At 41.7% G+C, this 17,566-nt stretch overlaps 1 protein-coding gene across 3 annotated transcripts in view; it reads left to right on the top strand.

Moving 5' to 3' along the window:
* Nucleotides 1-17,566, top strand: part of septin5a (septin 5a) — a 125,566-nt gene that overhangs the window by 50,875 nt on the left and 57,125 nt on the right. The window contains exon 1 of one of the 3 annotated variants that reach the window (XM_060843772.1): nucleotides 17,056-17,157. The exons of the other annotated variants lie outside the window; for them this stretch is intronic. Coding sequence (XP_060699755.1) covers nucleotides 17,071-17,157 — 87 coding nt within the window. The 5' untranslated portion in view covers nucleotides 17,056-17,070. Of the gene's footprint in view, nucleotides 1-17,055; nucleotides 17,158-17,566 lie in introns of those variants that run through there. 3 annotated transcript variants of the gene reach the window in all.

Here is a 17,566-nt window from a genome sequence, read left to right as displayed (position 1 = left end):
TTCACATACCCATTCAAATGTCTTTTAAATATTGTAATTGTACCCACCTTTTCTGGCAGCTCATTTCATACATGCACCACCCTTCAGGTGAAAATGTTTCCCCTTATGTCCCTTTTAAATCTTCCCCTCTCACTTAAACCAATACCATTTAGCTTTGAACTCCCCTACTCTGGGAAAAAATCCTTGGCTATTCACCCTATACATGTCCCTCATGATTGTATAAGTCTGTATAAGGTCACTCCTCAGCCTCTGACGGGCCAGCTTATTCAGCCTCTCCCTATAGCTCAAACATCTCATGGACATTAATGAATCAGGTAGGTTTTCCACCAACAATTGATGATATGCAATCATTAAACTGCAGATTTTTATTGAATCCAAATTCCATTGTCTGCTGTCCAGTGTCTACCCAGGTTCATGGAAATATTGAATATTGTGTGGATCTCTGCAATTACATTCGCTCCCCTCATCTACCAATCTAGTTTCATCACCAACCCTGGGCTGGGGAGATGAAAATGTTCTTGATCTTTGTAAAATGGGCCATATTGGCCGTGCGCATGAGTGTTTGATGGGTGCATATATGTTTGTTTGAGGGTTAAGATTAGTCACATGGTAAACTAGCTTGTTAGACTGGGGCATTGTGATTTGAAGAATGAGATCTAGGATGGAGTGGTTATAGAATGAGGCCCCTGCATTAGATTGGAACATGTAAAGAGGAAGAGAGAAGTACATGGAGGGCCAGAAGCCAGAAATATCTCTTGCAGCATCTTCACCTCCTGTGTAGTCGGCAGCATTAATGCTGAATATTTATACAGAAAATTGAAGCCCTGTTAAGCTTGGCTATAGCCATTGATCCACAGTTTCTATGGTTACTGCAGACAGTGAAAGGCAATTTGAGTCACTATCTAATACATTTGTTGAATGGCCAGTTGGATGAAATTCTGATGATATCACACAATACTGTTTTACTGCTTGAAACCTATAATGGCTTCACATCTGGGAACCACTCAGCCCTAGCAGGAATTGGTTTCCATGGATACGAATGTCTCTTTTGGCAGAGGGTATGGAACAGTTTCTTGTTATTTCCATGACAAAAGCAGTAACTGCTTAGTCTGTTTGGGGCTTCTTTAAAAACCTTGTGCTCAGGTGCAGGACATTGGTCCAACTAGAGTCACCCTCTGCAACTTTCTACCTATAATGCCGCATTGTCAGCTTTAGCTCAGATATGCTCTTGTCTCATATTTAAAGAGTTTAGGAAAGATTCACACAAAAGACTTGAGTAGATTTCTGGACGAGCATTCCAGTGCAGTGCTGAGGGAATAAAGTAGTCACCAATGTCCTACCAAATGATAAGGTGACTCTCACATTAGAGAAAAAGGACTGATGGTAGTTTAACCAGAGAGGGTTACTGTGCTTTATGTGAATCAAGAGGAGTTGAGAGGGAGAGTCTTTCATGCTTGTGTGGAAATTGAACCCATACTGTGGCATTACACACCAGCCATCCAGCCAACTAATACCATTTAGTATGCAGCAATATTGCATGGGATATCTATTAAATGTGCCCTTAAATCAAGACACCCTCTGTCTTCTCAGGTGGAGCAAAAGATGATCTCATCCTATTCGTCACAGAGCAGGAGAGTCCTCCAAGTGCATTGTTTCATGATTTATTTATCTTTTAGTCAACGTCTCAAAGTTCTGGTCATCATAGCTTTTCTGTTTGTTGGCCTGTCCTGCTGTGTCTCTCTCCACATTACAAGAGTAACAATGTTTCAAAATAACTTCATGAAAATGTCTTCAGACATCCTGCAAATACGCAAGGAGTCAGTTAGCTCGGTTGGCCTAATGGCTAATCTCTGAACGCCAATACTACGTGTTCAATTTCCCTAATGGCTGAGGTCACTGTGAACAATTCTCCTTCCCAAGAACAATGGGATTGTAATGGTAAGGGATTTTAACTTTCCCAACTTAGACTGGGACTGCCATAATGTTAAGGGCTTGGATGGAGAGGAATTTGTTAAGTGTGTACAAGAAAATATTCTTATTCAATACATGGATATATCTATTGGAGAAGAAGCAAAACTTGACCTTCTCTTGGGAAATATGGCAGGGCAGGTGACAGAGGTTTCAATGTGGGAGCACTTTGGGTCAAATGATCCTAATTCTATTAGTTTTAAAATAGTGATGGAAAAGGATAGACCTGGTCTAAAAGTTAAAGTTCTAAATTAGCGTAAGGGATTAGGCATGAATTTTGTCGGGATTAGGTATGAACTTCCAAATTTTTATTGGGGATTAAAGGAATGACTGAAGGTGAGAGGCCTTTAAAAGTGAGAGTTCAAAGACAGCATGTTCCTGCAGATGGGAAGGGCAAGGCTGATAGGTGTAGGGAATTTTGGATGACTGGAAAAATTGAGGCTCTAGTTCAAGAACAGAAGGAGGCTTATGTCAAGTGTGGACAGCTGGGATCAAGTTAATCCTTTAAGGAATGTTAGGGCAGCAGGAGTGTACTTAGGAGGGAATCAGAAGGGCAAAAAGGGGACATGAGATAGCTTTGGCAAATAGGGATAAGGAGAATCCAAAGAGATTCTACAAATACATTAAGAGCAAAAAAGTAACTAGGGAGAGATTAAGGCTCCTGAAAGATCTATGAGATCGTCTGTGTGTGAAACCATAGGAGATGGGTGGGCTACTAAACAAATATTTCACATCTGTATTTACTGTGGAGAACGACATGGAAGCTAGGGAACTTGGGGAATTAAATAGTGATGTCTTGAAAAGTGTCCATATTACAGAAGAGGAGGTGCTGGAGTTCTTAAAGGTAGATAAATCCCAGGGATCTGATCAAGTGTATTCCAGATCTTTGTGGGAAGCTAGGAAAAAGATTGTGGGACCCTTTGATGAGCTATTTGTATCAAGTGCTGGAACACTAGAGAGTGACTATTGTGGGGCCACTATTTACGAAAGGTGGGAAGGAAAATCCAGTGAATTATGGACCTGTGACCCTGACGTCAGTAATGAGAAAGTTATTGGAGGGGATTCTGAGGGACAGGATTTACATGCATTTGGTAAGTTAAGGACTGATTATGAGTAATCAACATGGATTTGTATGAGAGAAATCATGTCTCACTGATTTGATTGAGTTTTTTGAAAAAATGACAAAGAAGATTGATGAAGGGAGAGCTTAGACATTGTATACGTGTACTTCGACAAGGCATTTGACAAGGTAGACTGGTTAGCGACATTAGATCACATGGAATCCAGGGAGAACTAGCCATTTGGATACAAAATTAGTTTGAAGGTAGCAGACAGAAGGTGATGGTAGAGTGTTTTCAGACTGGAGGCCAGTAATTAGCAGTGTGCTACAAGGATCAGTGCTGGATCCATTGCTTTTTTGTCATTTATAGAAATGATTTGGATGTAAATATAGGAGGTATTGTTAGTAAGTTTGCAGATGACAACAAAATTGATGGTATAGTGGACAGTGAAAAAGGTTACCTCAGAGTATAACGGGATCTTCATCAGGTGGGCCAATGGGCCAGAAGTGACAGATGGAGTTTAATTTAGAAAAATGTGAGGTGCTGCATTTTAGTCTAATCAGGGCAGGAGTTATTCACTTAATGGTAGAGCCTAGGAAAGTGTTGCTAAACAAAGAGATGTAGGGATGCAGGTAAATATTTCCTTGAAAGTGGAGTTGCAGTTAGACAGGGTGGTGAAGAAAGCATTTGGCATCCTTGCCTGCGTTGGTCAGTATATTGTATAGGAGTTGGGATGACATTAGTTAGGCCATTTTTGGAATACTGCATTCAATTCTGGTCTCCCTGCTATAGGGAAGATGTTGTAAAACTTGAAAGGGTTCAGAACAGATTTACAAGGTTGCTGCCGAGATTGGAGGATTTGAGTTACAAGGAGAGGCTGAATAGGCTGGGGCTATTTTCACTGGAGCATTGGTAGCTGAGGGATGACCTTATAGAAGTCATAAGGAGCATGGATAGGGTGAATAGCCAACATCTTTTTCCTGGAGCAGGAGAGTTCAAAACTAGAGGGATAGATTTAAGGTGAGAGGGTAAAAAAATTAAAAAGGGACCTAAAGGGTAACTTTTTCACACAGAGGGTGGTGCATGTATGGATTGAGCTGCCAGAGAAAGTGGGTACAATTACAACAATTAAAAGGCATCTGCTTGGATATATGAATTGGGAAGGGTTTAGAAGGATATGGGCCCAATGCTGGCAAATGAGACTAGGTCAGATTAGGATGGCTGTTTGGCAAGGACAGGTAGGTTTGAAGGGTCTCTTTCCGTGCCGTACAACTCTGATTCTCCCCTCACCTGAGGCATAATGGCCCTCAGATTAAACATACCACTAATCATTGCTCTCTCTAATGCAATAGCAGCTCTGTGGTCCTTTGGGACTGTGGCTGTTACATTGCAAACCTAAGACTTTACTCTGCTCAAGGTCAGAGAATGCTCCATTGGTTAAGATTGTGCATGGTAACCACATGGTGAGTGGAGAGCTTTATCTGCTGAATTTGAATTCAGGTGCCGGATATAGTAGACCTGTACAGAACACCCCATTAGTCACTCATTTCAACAATATTTCCATCTGTCTACCCAATGCCATGTTCATTCCTTTCACGGATAAAACGGACAAAAAAGCCAACCTACTCCAAGACCGGCAACTATCTGTGGGCACCAGGATATGGATTCTAATAGATGATTGCTGCTGCTCCTTGTGGGGTCATGGTTCAAGATTAAAAGCATCAATGGTTTGTTGTACATATGTACAGTTGAGTGATAGATTCAGTGGGGTGAAGGCTACTCACTCTGTGACTACATAGTTGGCATGACATTTGTGTAATGGCACTGTTACTGTGCTATGAATCCAAGAGCCTAAACTACTGATCTGGGGGGGTTAAGCCCCACCCTGGCAGCTGCTGGGATTTAAATTCAGTGAATAATATTTCTGATGTAAAGGTAACTTCAGGAATGGTGCTATGAAACTACTATTGATTTTTAGAAAATCCTATGAGGTTCACTAATGGAAAAATAATCTTCCTATTCTGGCCTCTATGCGATTCCAGACCCACTGCAATGCGGTTAACACTTAAATGAATGATCTAGCAAGCCACCTAGTTCAAGGGTAATTCGAGATGGGCAACAAATACTGAGCTTGTCTTCCCATGAAACAGTAAATAAAGACTGTACAGTGCTATGTTTCTTCAGCAGTGCCAGGGTTATTCATGCTGCAATTGCATGTTGTATCCTTGTTCAACCAGAGTGTAAAGATAAGCCCAACATTGCAGGCCAGTTTAAACTCTCTAGTGAGATAGCTTCTAGATAATTTGGAGCAAAATTAATCGTCACTTTGGTCCACCTGAGAGGTTTAGTTTAAATTCTGCCTTGACATCCATCTCCTCTGATAGTACAGTATTCCTCCAGCACGAAACTGCAGTGTCAGTTTAGAAATGTGCTCTCGTATTTGAAATGAGGTTTCTTAGGCCTCTCTGAATCAGACATGAGAGCGTTACTGAACTACAGCTGACACTTCAATGTGATAGGTTGAATGTTTCAGATAGTGCCGTAGGTTGGACCAAGGTCCCTTACTGGGGCCAATGTGGGTTATTAAGTAAAGCCAGCTCAGGACAAATTGAGTGTTACCAGTTAGCATGACATTTTTGAAGAAGTAACAGAGAGGGTTGATGAGATTGGTGTGGTGTACAAACTGTGCTTAAGGTACATGATACATTATTATTATCCTTTGGAAACTTAAATTCTATAAGTAAGAGAATTTTGTGTAGCATTAAATTTTATTTAAGTTCTAAACTTTGAAGTCCTCTTGTTATAAGTACATTGGCAACCTCTCGTGAAAATGCTTAGTGATTGACTACCAGGGTAAACAAATAGCAAAAACAAAACTTATGAACTCCCAAGCTAGGGTTCACTTTGGGGCCTGATTTCTACAGTATTATCATCAGCTGGGATCATAACGGTGGACTGTCAAAAGGCATTTGAAAAGTGTTGTGCAGCAGCCATAATTTTTCTACGGTGGCAAAGTCAGTGGTTATCTAAGGCACTCAAACCCTTGAGCTAGCCCTGGAGAAGTCATTTGTTCGAGGTAGTCAGAATTGTCAGGCTTATTGATAGACAGGAACAAACTATTCCCATTGATGAAAGACTGAGAGCCAGAGGAGATAGGTTTAAAGGAATAGAAGCAATGGTAAAACGAGAAACGTTTTCACACAGTGAGAGGTTAAGGTCTCAAGCTAACAACCTGAAGGTGCAGTGGAGGCAGGTTTAATTTACAGACTATTATTATCTGAACAGGAAGAAAATACAGGGTTACAGGTAGAAAGTGGTGGAATAACTCTAAGTGAATTGCCCCTTTGGAGAGCTAGTAGAGACATGATCGGCCAAATGGACTCCTTTTGTACTGTGATTCTATCTCAAATTTAGTTTGGTAATGTTTTTGTGAAGTGATTTGAATTGTTTTTACATGCTAAATGAAAGGGAGTTGTTGCTGTTGTTCCAGCTAAGATCATCTAACTGGAGATTAACTCTGGCACCTAGCTTTTCTACATGACTCGGTAACACAAGTGGAAAGTCATTTATTGATTGAACATGAGGGACGCCTTGTTCTGGCAATGGTTGGATACAGATTGCACATGTGCCTGATGTTGTATGAGCTGTGGGTTAGATCCTTTTTAATAGGTGATCAGCTGCTTTGCATTAGCTGTGTTTACAGCTGTTCGCGGTGTGTTTTTTTGTGAATTGACTTGTGTCTGGGAACGTAATCCCATTCCACACATGGACATTTTGTGTAATGCAGGAGACACATTTCTAATCTTTTATGACTGGTCTGTCTACGAGTTTGACTGGAGCAAGGAACAGCTGGTTGGCATGTGTGATGTTCATGACTTTGGAACCGATGGTATTGAACATGATTTTGATTCTGTTTTCTTCTCTCAGCCTTTCCTTTTTTTAAATCCTCCTATATGCATATTTCCTGACCTCTTTCCTGTCAAGCACCTGATCACTTAACAAAGCACCCACTCTGGAATATGCTTTGAAATATTGTGTTGCTGTTCTAGGTGGTCACTTGTCTTGCACTCACCAGAAACATGAGCTCACCCGAAACTCTTCTGTTTGTGTCTTAACTCACGCTCAGTTTCCTATCACATGTCATCCCACTGGGTGTTAACTGACCAATTGTGGCTGTTGTCCTGGAAAACCAGACTGGTACAATTAAAAGTAATGCCTTGGGTTGTGTTGTTGGGGTTCAGGTACATAATTCTTTCAAGTTTGCATCACGTACTGATAGGGTGATTAAGAAGGCAGTTAGCACACTTGCCTTCATTGCTCAGTCCTTTGAATACAGGAGTTGGGACGTCATATTGAGGTTGTACAAGATGTTGGTGAGGCCTCTTCTGGATTACTGTGTCCAGTTCTGGTCTCCCTGTTAGAGGAAGGATATTATTAAACTGGCGAAGGTTTGGAAGAGATCTCCCAGGATGTTACCGGAAATGAGTTATAAGAAGAGCCTGGGTAGGATGGGTTTATTTTCACTGGAGCGGAGAAGGCTGAGAGGTGATCTTATAGAGGTTTATAAAATCATGAGAAGTATAGATTAGGTGAATGATAGGTGTCTGCTCCCTAAGGTGGGAGATTCGAAGACTAGGGGGCATATTTTTAAGGTGCGGGGAGAAAGATTTAAAAAAGACATGAGGGGCAATTTATGCATGCAGAGAATGGTTCACGTGTGTGGAATGGACTTCTAGAGGAAGTGGTGGATGCAGATACAGTTACAATGTTTAAAAAGACATTTGGATACGTACATAAATAAGAAATGTTTTGAGGGTTATCGCCAAGTACAGTGAGGTGGGATGAGTTTAGTTTGGGATTATGGTCGACATGGACTGATTGGACTGAAGGGTTTATTTCTATGATGTGTGACTCTATAACTCTATGAATCTATGACCTGACTTTAATATTTTAATGAATGCAAAATGCTATGGATGCTGGAAATCTGAAATAAGCACAGAGTGCTGGAGAGAAACTCAGCAGGTTTGACAGCATCTGTGGAGACAGAAACAGAGTTAATGTTTTGAATCCAGTATGCCTCTTCTTCAGAATTTGCAGGGAGAACTGTTTACTTTGTTGCTCTCTCCCCAGGTACTGCCAGACCTGCTGCGTTTCTCTCACATTTTCCATATTTCTTTAACAGTTGAATTTTTAATGGCCTCACAACCCATACCCATTTCTATAATCTTTTCCAGCCAGCCATATAATATGTGTGCAGTTCTGGTCTCCAAATTTGAGGAAAGACATTCTGGCTATTGAGGGAGTGCAGCGTAGGTTCACGAGGTCAATTCCTGGAATGGCAGGACTACCCTACACTGAAAGACTGGAGCGACTGGGCTTGTATACCCTTAAGTTTAGAAGACTGAGAGGGGATCTGATTGAGACATATAAGATTATTAAAGGATTGGACACTCTGGAGGCAGGAAACATATTTCTGCTGATGGGTGAGTGCCGAACCAGAGGACACAGCTTAAAAATATGGGGTAGACCATTTAGGACAGAGATGAGGAGAAACCCCTTCACCCAGAGAGTGGTGGCTGTGTGGAATGCTCTGCCCCAGAGGGCAGTGGAGACCCAGTCTCTGGATTCATTTAAGAAAGAGTTGGATAGAGCTCTCAAGGATAGTGGAATCAAGGGTTATGGAGATAAGGCAGGAACAGGATACTGATTAAGGATGATCAGCCATGATCATATTGAATGGTGGTTCAGGCTCGAAGGGCAGAATGGCCTACTCCTGCACCTATTGTCTATTGTCTTATCATTGGTCAGTGCATTGAGTACAGGAATTTGGAAGTCATGTTACTGGTGTACAGATCATTGGTTAAAGCCACTTTTGGTACAATGCATTCAATTCTGGTCTCCCTGCTATATGAAAAATGTCAAACTTGAAACGTTTCAAAAAAGATTTTCAAGGATGTTGCCAGGATTGGAAGGTTTGAGTTATAGGGAGAGGCTGAATAGACTGAGGCTATTCTCCCTGGAGAGTCGGAGGCTGAGGAGTGTCTTTCTAAAGGTTTATAAAATCATGAGGGGCATGGATAGGATAAGTACACAAAGTCTTTTCCCTGGGCTGGGAGTTGTCTAAAACGAGAGGTCATAGGTTTAAAGTGAGATGGGAAAGATTTAAAGAGCACCTAAGGGGCAAATTTTCACACAGAGGGTGGTGCATGTATGGCATGAGCTGCCAGAGGAAGTGGTGGAGGTGGGTACAATTCCAATGTTTAAAAGGCAGCTGGATCGGGACATGAATAGGAAAGGTTTAGAGGGATATGAACTAAATGCTGGCAAATGGGACTAGTTTAATTTAGGATACCTGGTCAGCATGTACAAGTTGGACCGAAGGGTCTGTTTCTGTGCTGTACTATAAATCTATATTTGCCTTCTTGTACATTGCAAGTCTTCATTGCTGAGCTATTGATGACTGTATCTTCATTGGACTAGACCCACAAATTCTCTATATCTCTTTTTTTCTTTCCCCTCCTCCAAAATGCTCCTTAAAACTTATCTCTCTTAAAACATCTCCTGTTGGGGCTTGATAGCATCTTTGAAATCTTTGGGATTTTTACTTCAGTAAACGCACTGGAAGAGTTGTTCTTGCTGTAAGCTTCCTTGATGATGATGGATTCTTCAATACTGTGTATAGTAAAAGGATGATTATTACACCAGATTAGAGAGCTGGAGATCACAAGTTCAAATCCAAGGCTGACAGGTTGTGAAATTAAATTCAATAAATCAAGAAATTTTATGTGCTACGAAAATGATGGTGAAGTCTGCTGGGTCAGCATAAACATTACGAGTGGTAGTTTCTCATGAGTGAGTTTGGATTGTAAATGTTGTCAGCTTCCTAATGCATTCACTGTCCCCACCTGGACACGCAGTGAAGTCACAAGGCAAAGGGGCCACTGCTTGGTTTGGTCAAGTGAATCTGAAATCCTTCTGTTCTGGTTATCAATAGCATGTAGTGAAAATATATCTACTTTCTTAGTCATGTTGAGAGGCTTATTTGGCTGGTGTCTGGACAAAGCTTATTTCCACCTCAAGATCCACTTGATGGAGTTTTGCTTGTGTTCTCCTCAAATTCCAAAAAAATCTTGACCTCAGAAAATGCTACTGCTTTTCTGTTTCTATTTTATGATTCTTAAGTAGTCGCAATAATATATATGCTGAAGTATTGCCTTCACTGTTCAGACCATTCAGTATAGGAGGTGGGAAGTCATGTTGTAGCTGCACAGGATGTTGATGTGGCCACTCTGTGCAGTTCTGGTTGCCATGCTATTGGAAGGATATTATTAAATTGGAGAGGGTGCAGAAAATATTTACCAGGATGTTGCCGAGACTGGGCAGTTTGAGTTATAATGAGAGGCTAAATAGGCTAAGAATTTTTTCACCGAAGCATAGGAAGTGACTTTTTAGAGGTTTCTAAAATAACAAGGGGTATAGATAAGTTGATTGGCAAAGGTCCTTTCTCTAGGTTAGGGAAGTTTAAAACTAGCGGGCATAATTTTAAGGTGAGAGGAGAATGACTTAAAAGGGACCTGACGGGGCAACTTTCTCACGCAGATGGTGTTCATATGTGGAATGAGCTGCCAAAGGAAGTGGTACATGTACATACAATTGCAACATTTACAAGATATTTGGACAGGTGCTTGATCAGGAAAGGTTTAGAGAGGTTTGAGCGAAATGCAGACAAATGCAGAACAAAAACAGAAATTGCAGGACCGGCAATTTCTCTGTGGAGAGAAATCAAAGTGAACATTTCGAATCCAGTGACCAGAATTGACAGGAGCTAGGAAAATGTCAGTTTACTTGAAGAAGATTAAATGCAGGCAAAATGAGCTCTGAGGAAGGGTCAGTGGACCTGAAACATTGATTATGATTTCTCTTCACAGATGATGCCAGACTTGCTGAGCTTTTGCAGCAAGTTTTGTTTTTGTTGTAGGCCAGTTTGGGAAACCTGGTCAGCATGGATGATTGGATGGAAGGGTATGTTTCTGTGCTGTATGATTCTTTGACTCTTTGTTCCACACGCTGACAATTGACCTCACTAAGTCTTGCTTGCCTGTTGCACTGTCATTGATCTACATTGGCCACCCCTCCAAGTACATGTACGTTCTGTTGTAGGTGTTGCAAATCACTGCAATACCTAAAAGCACCCGACTTCACTGTGACATGCCTCAATGTTACATTCTCTTCCATTCTCTGTGGTGTGCCATCTTAGACTTGCCCTTCAGTTTGCCTATCGCCTGCCAGTATCATCAGCTGTATTAGTCCCTAATGCCCTCTCTCTCTCCACATGGAAAATCTCCAAGTGGAGAATGAGGCTCCAGCATTGAGTTCTGAGTTGACAATGTAGTGGTTGTAATAAGGTCAGCTAGGTGGACCTCATAGAATATGAGCTTCCTGATTAGGGATGTTAATCTGGCTGTTAACCAATCAGGGATCCCTGGCTATCAGATATAAACAGGCATGCAAATTGAATAAAGATTCGGACACCTTGTGTCTCTCACTGTGTCTCACACCTGCACACACACAACATAGGTGCTGGGGAAAAAATAAGCACGACCGCAGTTAGGTGGTAGTGTGGGGTTTTTAAAAAAAAACAAAAAAATTTAAAAACAATAAACAGACATGTCAGGATTTCTGCTCATTCTGAAAGAACTGAATGAGCGCAGGTACTATGCAGGTATAAATGAGGGGTGACGTGGTGATGGGGCACCGGCTTTAATGGAGTAATTTCAGACAACAAGTGCAATGCTAGCCCATTGGGTTTCATAGGCCCTTCTTTTCTTACAAGTTACAGGATTCCATAAAACACTCCTGCCATAAGAGACGAACAACCCAACCAGCTGGTAGAAATATAGTTATTGACTGTTCATCTTGAAGCCCGTATTAATTAGTTGGCAAACTCTACTATTTCTTTATGCTTTTAACCAAGAAATGATGCAAAGATATGGAATCGATGGGAACAACACTTTTGTACTTGTGAAACTTTCAAACTGGTTTCTATTTCATAAAATACACAGACTCAGAGACACTGGGAAAAATGCACTGTACAGCACAGTTGATCATTTACAAAATCTACAACTAGAACACTTGCTTGAAGAGGTTCATTGGTCTTGAAGCTTCTGAACAAGCTCTTGAAACGATCCCAGTCTCTTCAACTAATCTGCTGCTCAGATATTCAAAAGATTTCAGCAGATGGTCAAAACTCCCTCCACTTCCAACCTTCAGGGATCAAGGGACAGGTCCTGTTTGGTCAACAGCTGCTGCTCGTGAGGTTTGGACACTGCTAGCATTAGTAAGCCAAGAGTAGAACTGAGCAGTGCTAGAAAAGCTTACTGATTCCCAAAGATTCCACAGGCGATTGAACTCTCTCAAGAAGCTCTGTTTACCATTATTCCCAAGAATTCTAGTGGAATATTAATGAATCCCTGTGGAATTATAGATTTGGTGCATTGTTAGGTTGCTAGGTGGCACTTAGAAGCCATCTTGAAGTAACTATGCTTGGGTAACTACTGCTGAGGGTTCATCTCAAACTCCTTGCATTTCCCTAAGACCACAGGATACATTGCCATTCAAGGACATTTTACAGTCAAGTGTGGCCTGTCATGCAGGCAGTGCAGTAGCCGCATCTACAGCAGTATTTGCCAATGCTGGTTCACACCCTGTGGATTAATGATGTACTGACATTCCTCTGTCAGATTGACATTGAGCAAGCTGCATGGTTTCCAAAGATACACATCAGGTTCCAGGGTAGAGCTAGGGTGTGGGAGAAGAGACTTACTCAGTACTGTCTGTCTCAGGGACTCTTAGAATTCACCAGATTGCACACAATAATCGACGAAAGAGAGAAAGCCTTCCATTTATACCAGATAGATGTTAACAGATACCTATACATTAAAATATTCTGCATGTATTTTATATCAGGATATTCCAAAACTCATTAAATACATTTGTAGTCGTGTCCCTGTTATAATGTAGATGTGACAGCCAGTTCTTGCATAGGAAGCTTCCACAGACAGCAAGGACACATTGAGGAGTTGGTCTGCTTTAGGGATATTATTGAGACATTGGTTGACGTTTTTACATGATATTGGCTTATAGACTGGTGATAACATCTCTGCGTTTCTTTGGAACAATGCCAAGGGAATCATTTACATTGGTTTGAAAGAGCAGGTATTTAATTTCCCATCTAAAAGACAGCACCTCAGAGTGGTGCAGGGAACCTTAGATTTTTGTACTCAGTAGTGGGACTTGAATCACAATCTTACGACTCAGAGGACAGAGATATGACAATGGAGGGGGAAGTTTGGTGAACCAGTTGGTGACATTGTTGAAGGACATGGCAGCAATCACAAATCAGCAGATATTAGAGAACCCTTCGTCGCTGTTTGATATCAATAGTGGTAATAGGAACTTCCTCCAGCTAAATCATTGCTTGTCCTCAGTTGAGCCCATTTTGTCAATAGGCACCAATTATTCAAATTCAGGTATTTCCATCCATTCCACCCAATCTGAAAGGGAGGGTATTTGAGTGGTAGCATCATCATGGGAGCATCATCTTCATTACTAACCAGCAGGAACTATATTAATGCTGTGCAACTCCATGAGCTGGTTCTCTCCATTCCAGAGCCCCTGGTGTCAATAGAACTGCCTGTCAGGGGCTGCAGTTGGCTTTAGAACAACAATGTACATTTACATCTCGCCCTTTTAAGATAATAAAATATCCCAATGCACTTAGTTATAGAGACGTACAGCATGGAAAAAAAACCCCTCCAGTCCAATCAATCCATGCCAACCATAACCCCAAACTAAATTAGTCCCACCTGCCTGCACTTGGCCCATATCCCTCCAAACATTTCTCATTCATGTCCTTACCTAAATGTCTTTTAAATGTTGTAACTATGCCTGCACCCACCACTTCCTCTGGAAGTTCATTCCACACATGAACTCTCTGTAAAACAATTGCCCTCATGTCTTTTTAAAATCTTTTTCCTCTCACCCTAAATATATGCCCCCTGGTCTTGAACTCCCCCACTTCTAGGGGAAAGACACCTGCCACTCAACTTATCTATATCCGTCATGATTTTATAAAGGTCACTCCTCAGCGTCCTATGTTCCATTGAAAAAAAAAATCCTGTCCTATCCAGCCATGATTTTAACTCAAACCTTCCATTCCTGGCAACATCCTGGTAAATCTCTTCTGAACCCTCTCCAGTTTAATAATATCCCTTCCTATAATAGGGTTCAAGTCCCACTGACTCTGGTATGTGCCATTACTCTCAATCGGTGCCCATTTCTCTGTAGATCTGAAAATATTTCTATATCTTTCTGTAGGACAGCTCGATGGTTAGCACTACTGCTGGGTTAAATTTCAACCTTGGGGAACTGTCTGTGTGGAGTTTGTGCATTCTCCCCACGACTATGTGTTTTTCTTGCCGGTTCTCCTGCTTCTTCCCACAGTCCAAAGGTGAGCAGATTGGGTGAATTTAGTCATGCAAAATTGCCCATTGTTTCCAGAGCTGTGCAGGCTAGATGGATTAACCATGGGGAATGCAAGGTTACGGAGATAGGGTTGGGAGATGGGTCTGGGTGGGATGAAAGCTTTTTGGAGGGCTGGTATGGACACAATGAGCTGAATGGCCTGCTTCCACAATGCAGTGGTTCTATTAACTCTCTGACAGGTTGATTTGAAAGCTGTGACATTATTATAAAGGTTTCTCCACCATGAGTAGACTAATGCGTGTGATTTATAGAGGCTGATGGCCATGTTTTCTCCTGTAGCAGGCTGGATTCAGTTCCAACCATGAGCATCACACTTCAGGAAGTTCTTGAAGTCACAGGCGGACGACGCAGAAAAAGATTCCATCGCATGGACAGATTAGAAAAGCTGTAGCTGTCCTCCTTTGAGCTGAGAAGAGATCTAATAAAAATATACTCAAAGTCAAAGGGCTTTGGACAGAACAGATAGGAGGAAACCAGAAGAGGGAGCACCAGGGAGTTCCCTGAAAAACAGGGAGCACCAATTGAAGATGAACAGCAATAGAATCAAAAGCAAAATGAGGAAGGATTTCTTTCTGCAGTACTGTACGTGGTTAGGATTTGGAATCCAGTGGCTGGCATGAGGCAGATTTAATCTTGGCTTTTAAAGTAACTTTGGCTGATTGGCTGTGCAGAAATATTTTCAGGTGTACAGGGAAATGGTGTACATGCACAGATATCTTGGGCCGAATATATGATTTGACAATCTCAGGTGGTGGAAATACCCCTTCAACCTGCTTCCTAATCTCTTCCATCCAGAGATAATGCAACTGGGATATTGCAATCTTTCCCTCCTTGCCCTCGCCCCTCCCACATGCTTGTGAGTTTCCAATGGCAGTTAGATGTGATGCTGGAGATTTTACCAAACGTTATTATCTCAACCTCTCCTATGTATACCACCCTCACCCCCATTACCACCCACCCCCACATCCAATAGCTTTATATTGCATGACCCACAAATATTCAAAAGACAACTAAAAGACATTTAGATAAGTACATGAATAAGAAGTGTTTGGAGGGATATGGGCCAAGCACAGACAGCTGGGACTAGTTTAGTTGGAATTGTGGACTGGTTGGACTCAACAGTCTGTTTCTGTGCTGTATGACTCAATGACTACAGCTCTATGTCCACTTCTGGCATCCCAAATCTTGGGGAAGGTCTGATGCCAACATTACGTTCTGGCCAAACCTCTGTGTAAGGCTGAACTGAATTTTTAATAAAGCATCACCGTATATTCCTTGCTTTTTTGCTCCATGTCTATGTGATAAAATCCAGGAATCCCATGGGTTTTATTAAGTACGTTCTGAACTCATCCCCTATCCCCATCGACAATTAGTCACCCTGTCATGTCATGAAAAGATTGAAAATGCACTTGAAGCAGATGAGAGCATTCCAGATTGCTCAGAGAATATTTATTTAAATTCTTATTTTCAAGCCGAGTCAGTTTAGTCAGTGTGACTGTATTCCTCAATGGGATGAGAGAGAGGTGTGTGGTCTTTGCTTTGTAGATCTGGCAGTATCCAACATTTTGCACAGAATTTCACATTCAACATGCATCAATCCTTATGTCATTATCCCGATAATACAAACTGCTGAATTCTGGTGAATGAAATCCTTAAATTTAATTCACTCGCATTCCCAGAGGTAAAGCTCAGATGGTGGAGATGGGCACCACCTAGTGGTTAGAGATTTTAACTGCAGGAGCTATCTCCACAAAAGAAAAATGGAGATTGCTGGAGAGAACCAGCTTTTCTGGCAGAATCTGTGATGAGAGAAACATGTTAACGTTTCAAGTCTAAAGATTCTTCTTTGGAATTGAAGGAGGCTGGAAAATTATGGTTTTTAGGCTGTTGATGAAGGGGCAATTGGAGCAGATTAAAATACAAAGGAAGTGTTAAAGGAGAGATTGAGATGTCAATTTAGTGTGAATGGTGGGTTTGAAGAGGAGAAAACATTTAGCTCTGCTGAGAGCAAAGCCAAGAAGATGGAAACCAGATAGTGGTTTGGCGAAGGTAGGGGGCGGAGGAAGGAGAGGGTTTTCTAATCAATGTAGAGGACAGAGTTTGTGCTCTGGACTGGTTGAACTTAGCATTGAGTCCCAAAGGCTGCCTTGGCAGAAAAGGAGGCTTGGATCCTCCAGCTTCCAGCAGCAACTTAGGATGGAAATATCAGCATGGAAGCATGATTATTGAAGTGGCAAGGGACCAAACAGTTAATGTCATTCCTCCTGACAGAGTGCATGTGTTCTGCAAAGCCATCATTCAATCTGTTTTTGGCCTCACCAATGTAAGGGACATTATGAGCAGCAGATACAGGAGACTTATGTTCTGAGGAATGGTCACTCGACCCAAAACAATAACTTTGATTTCTCTCCACAGATGCTGCCAGACCTGCTGATCTTTTCCATCAATTTCTGTTTTCATTTCTGATTTACAGCACCCGCAGTCCTTTCTGTTTTAAATGCAGGAGACTAGTTTGAAAGACATACAAGTGAAATGCTGCTACATCCAGAAGGCATGTTTGGAGTTTTGGACAGTGAGAAAGGAGGTAAAAGAACAAGTGTTACGCCATCTGTGATAGTGTGGGAAGGTGCCATGGGGGTTTCTGTTGATGAAGTATTGGGATGGCATGGAAAGAACAGTCTCTGACAATGAAGGGGAGGAGAAGATGTGTTTGATAGTGACAGCCAATTGATGGTGACAGAAGTGCTGGAGGATAACCCTTTGTGAAGTGTAGATGGTTGGCACCAGCAACCCTCTGACAATTTACCAATCGAGGCACTCTTTACCACTACACCTAATCATTGGACTTCAGTGTGACATTCAACTGCATAGGGCATCACAGTTGAGAACCGGCCCTGAGCACAATCTGAGTTCCAGGTATTCCAATTTCTATCAATAATGGCTGGAGCACAGTCAACGTTGGGTTGACACTGAGTCTAATTGTAGCGCCTTTA

This window comes from Hemiscyllium ocellatum, chromosome 24 (assembly GCF_020745735.1).
Source record: "Hemiscyllium ocellatum isolate sHemOce1 chromosome 24, sHemOce1.pat.X.cur, whole genome shotgun sequence".
Lineage (NCBI taxonomy): Eukaryota > Metazoa > Chordata > Chondrichthyes > Orectolobiformes > Hemiscylliidae > Hemiscyllium > Hemiscyllium ocellatum.
The sequence above is the reverse complement of the archived record's forward strand: the minus strand, read 5'-3'. Positions and strand labels throughout refer to the sequence as shown.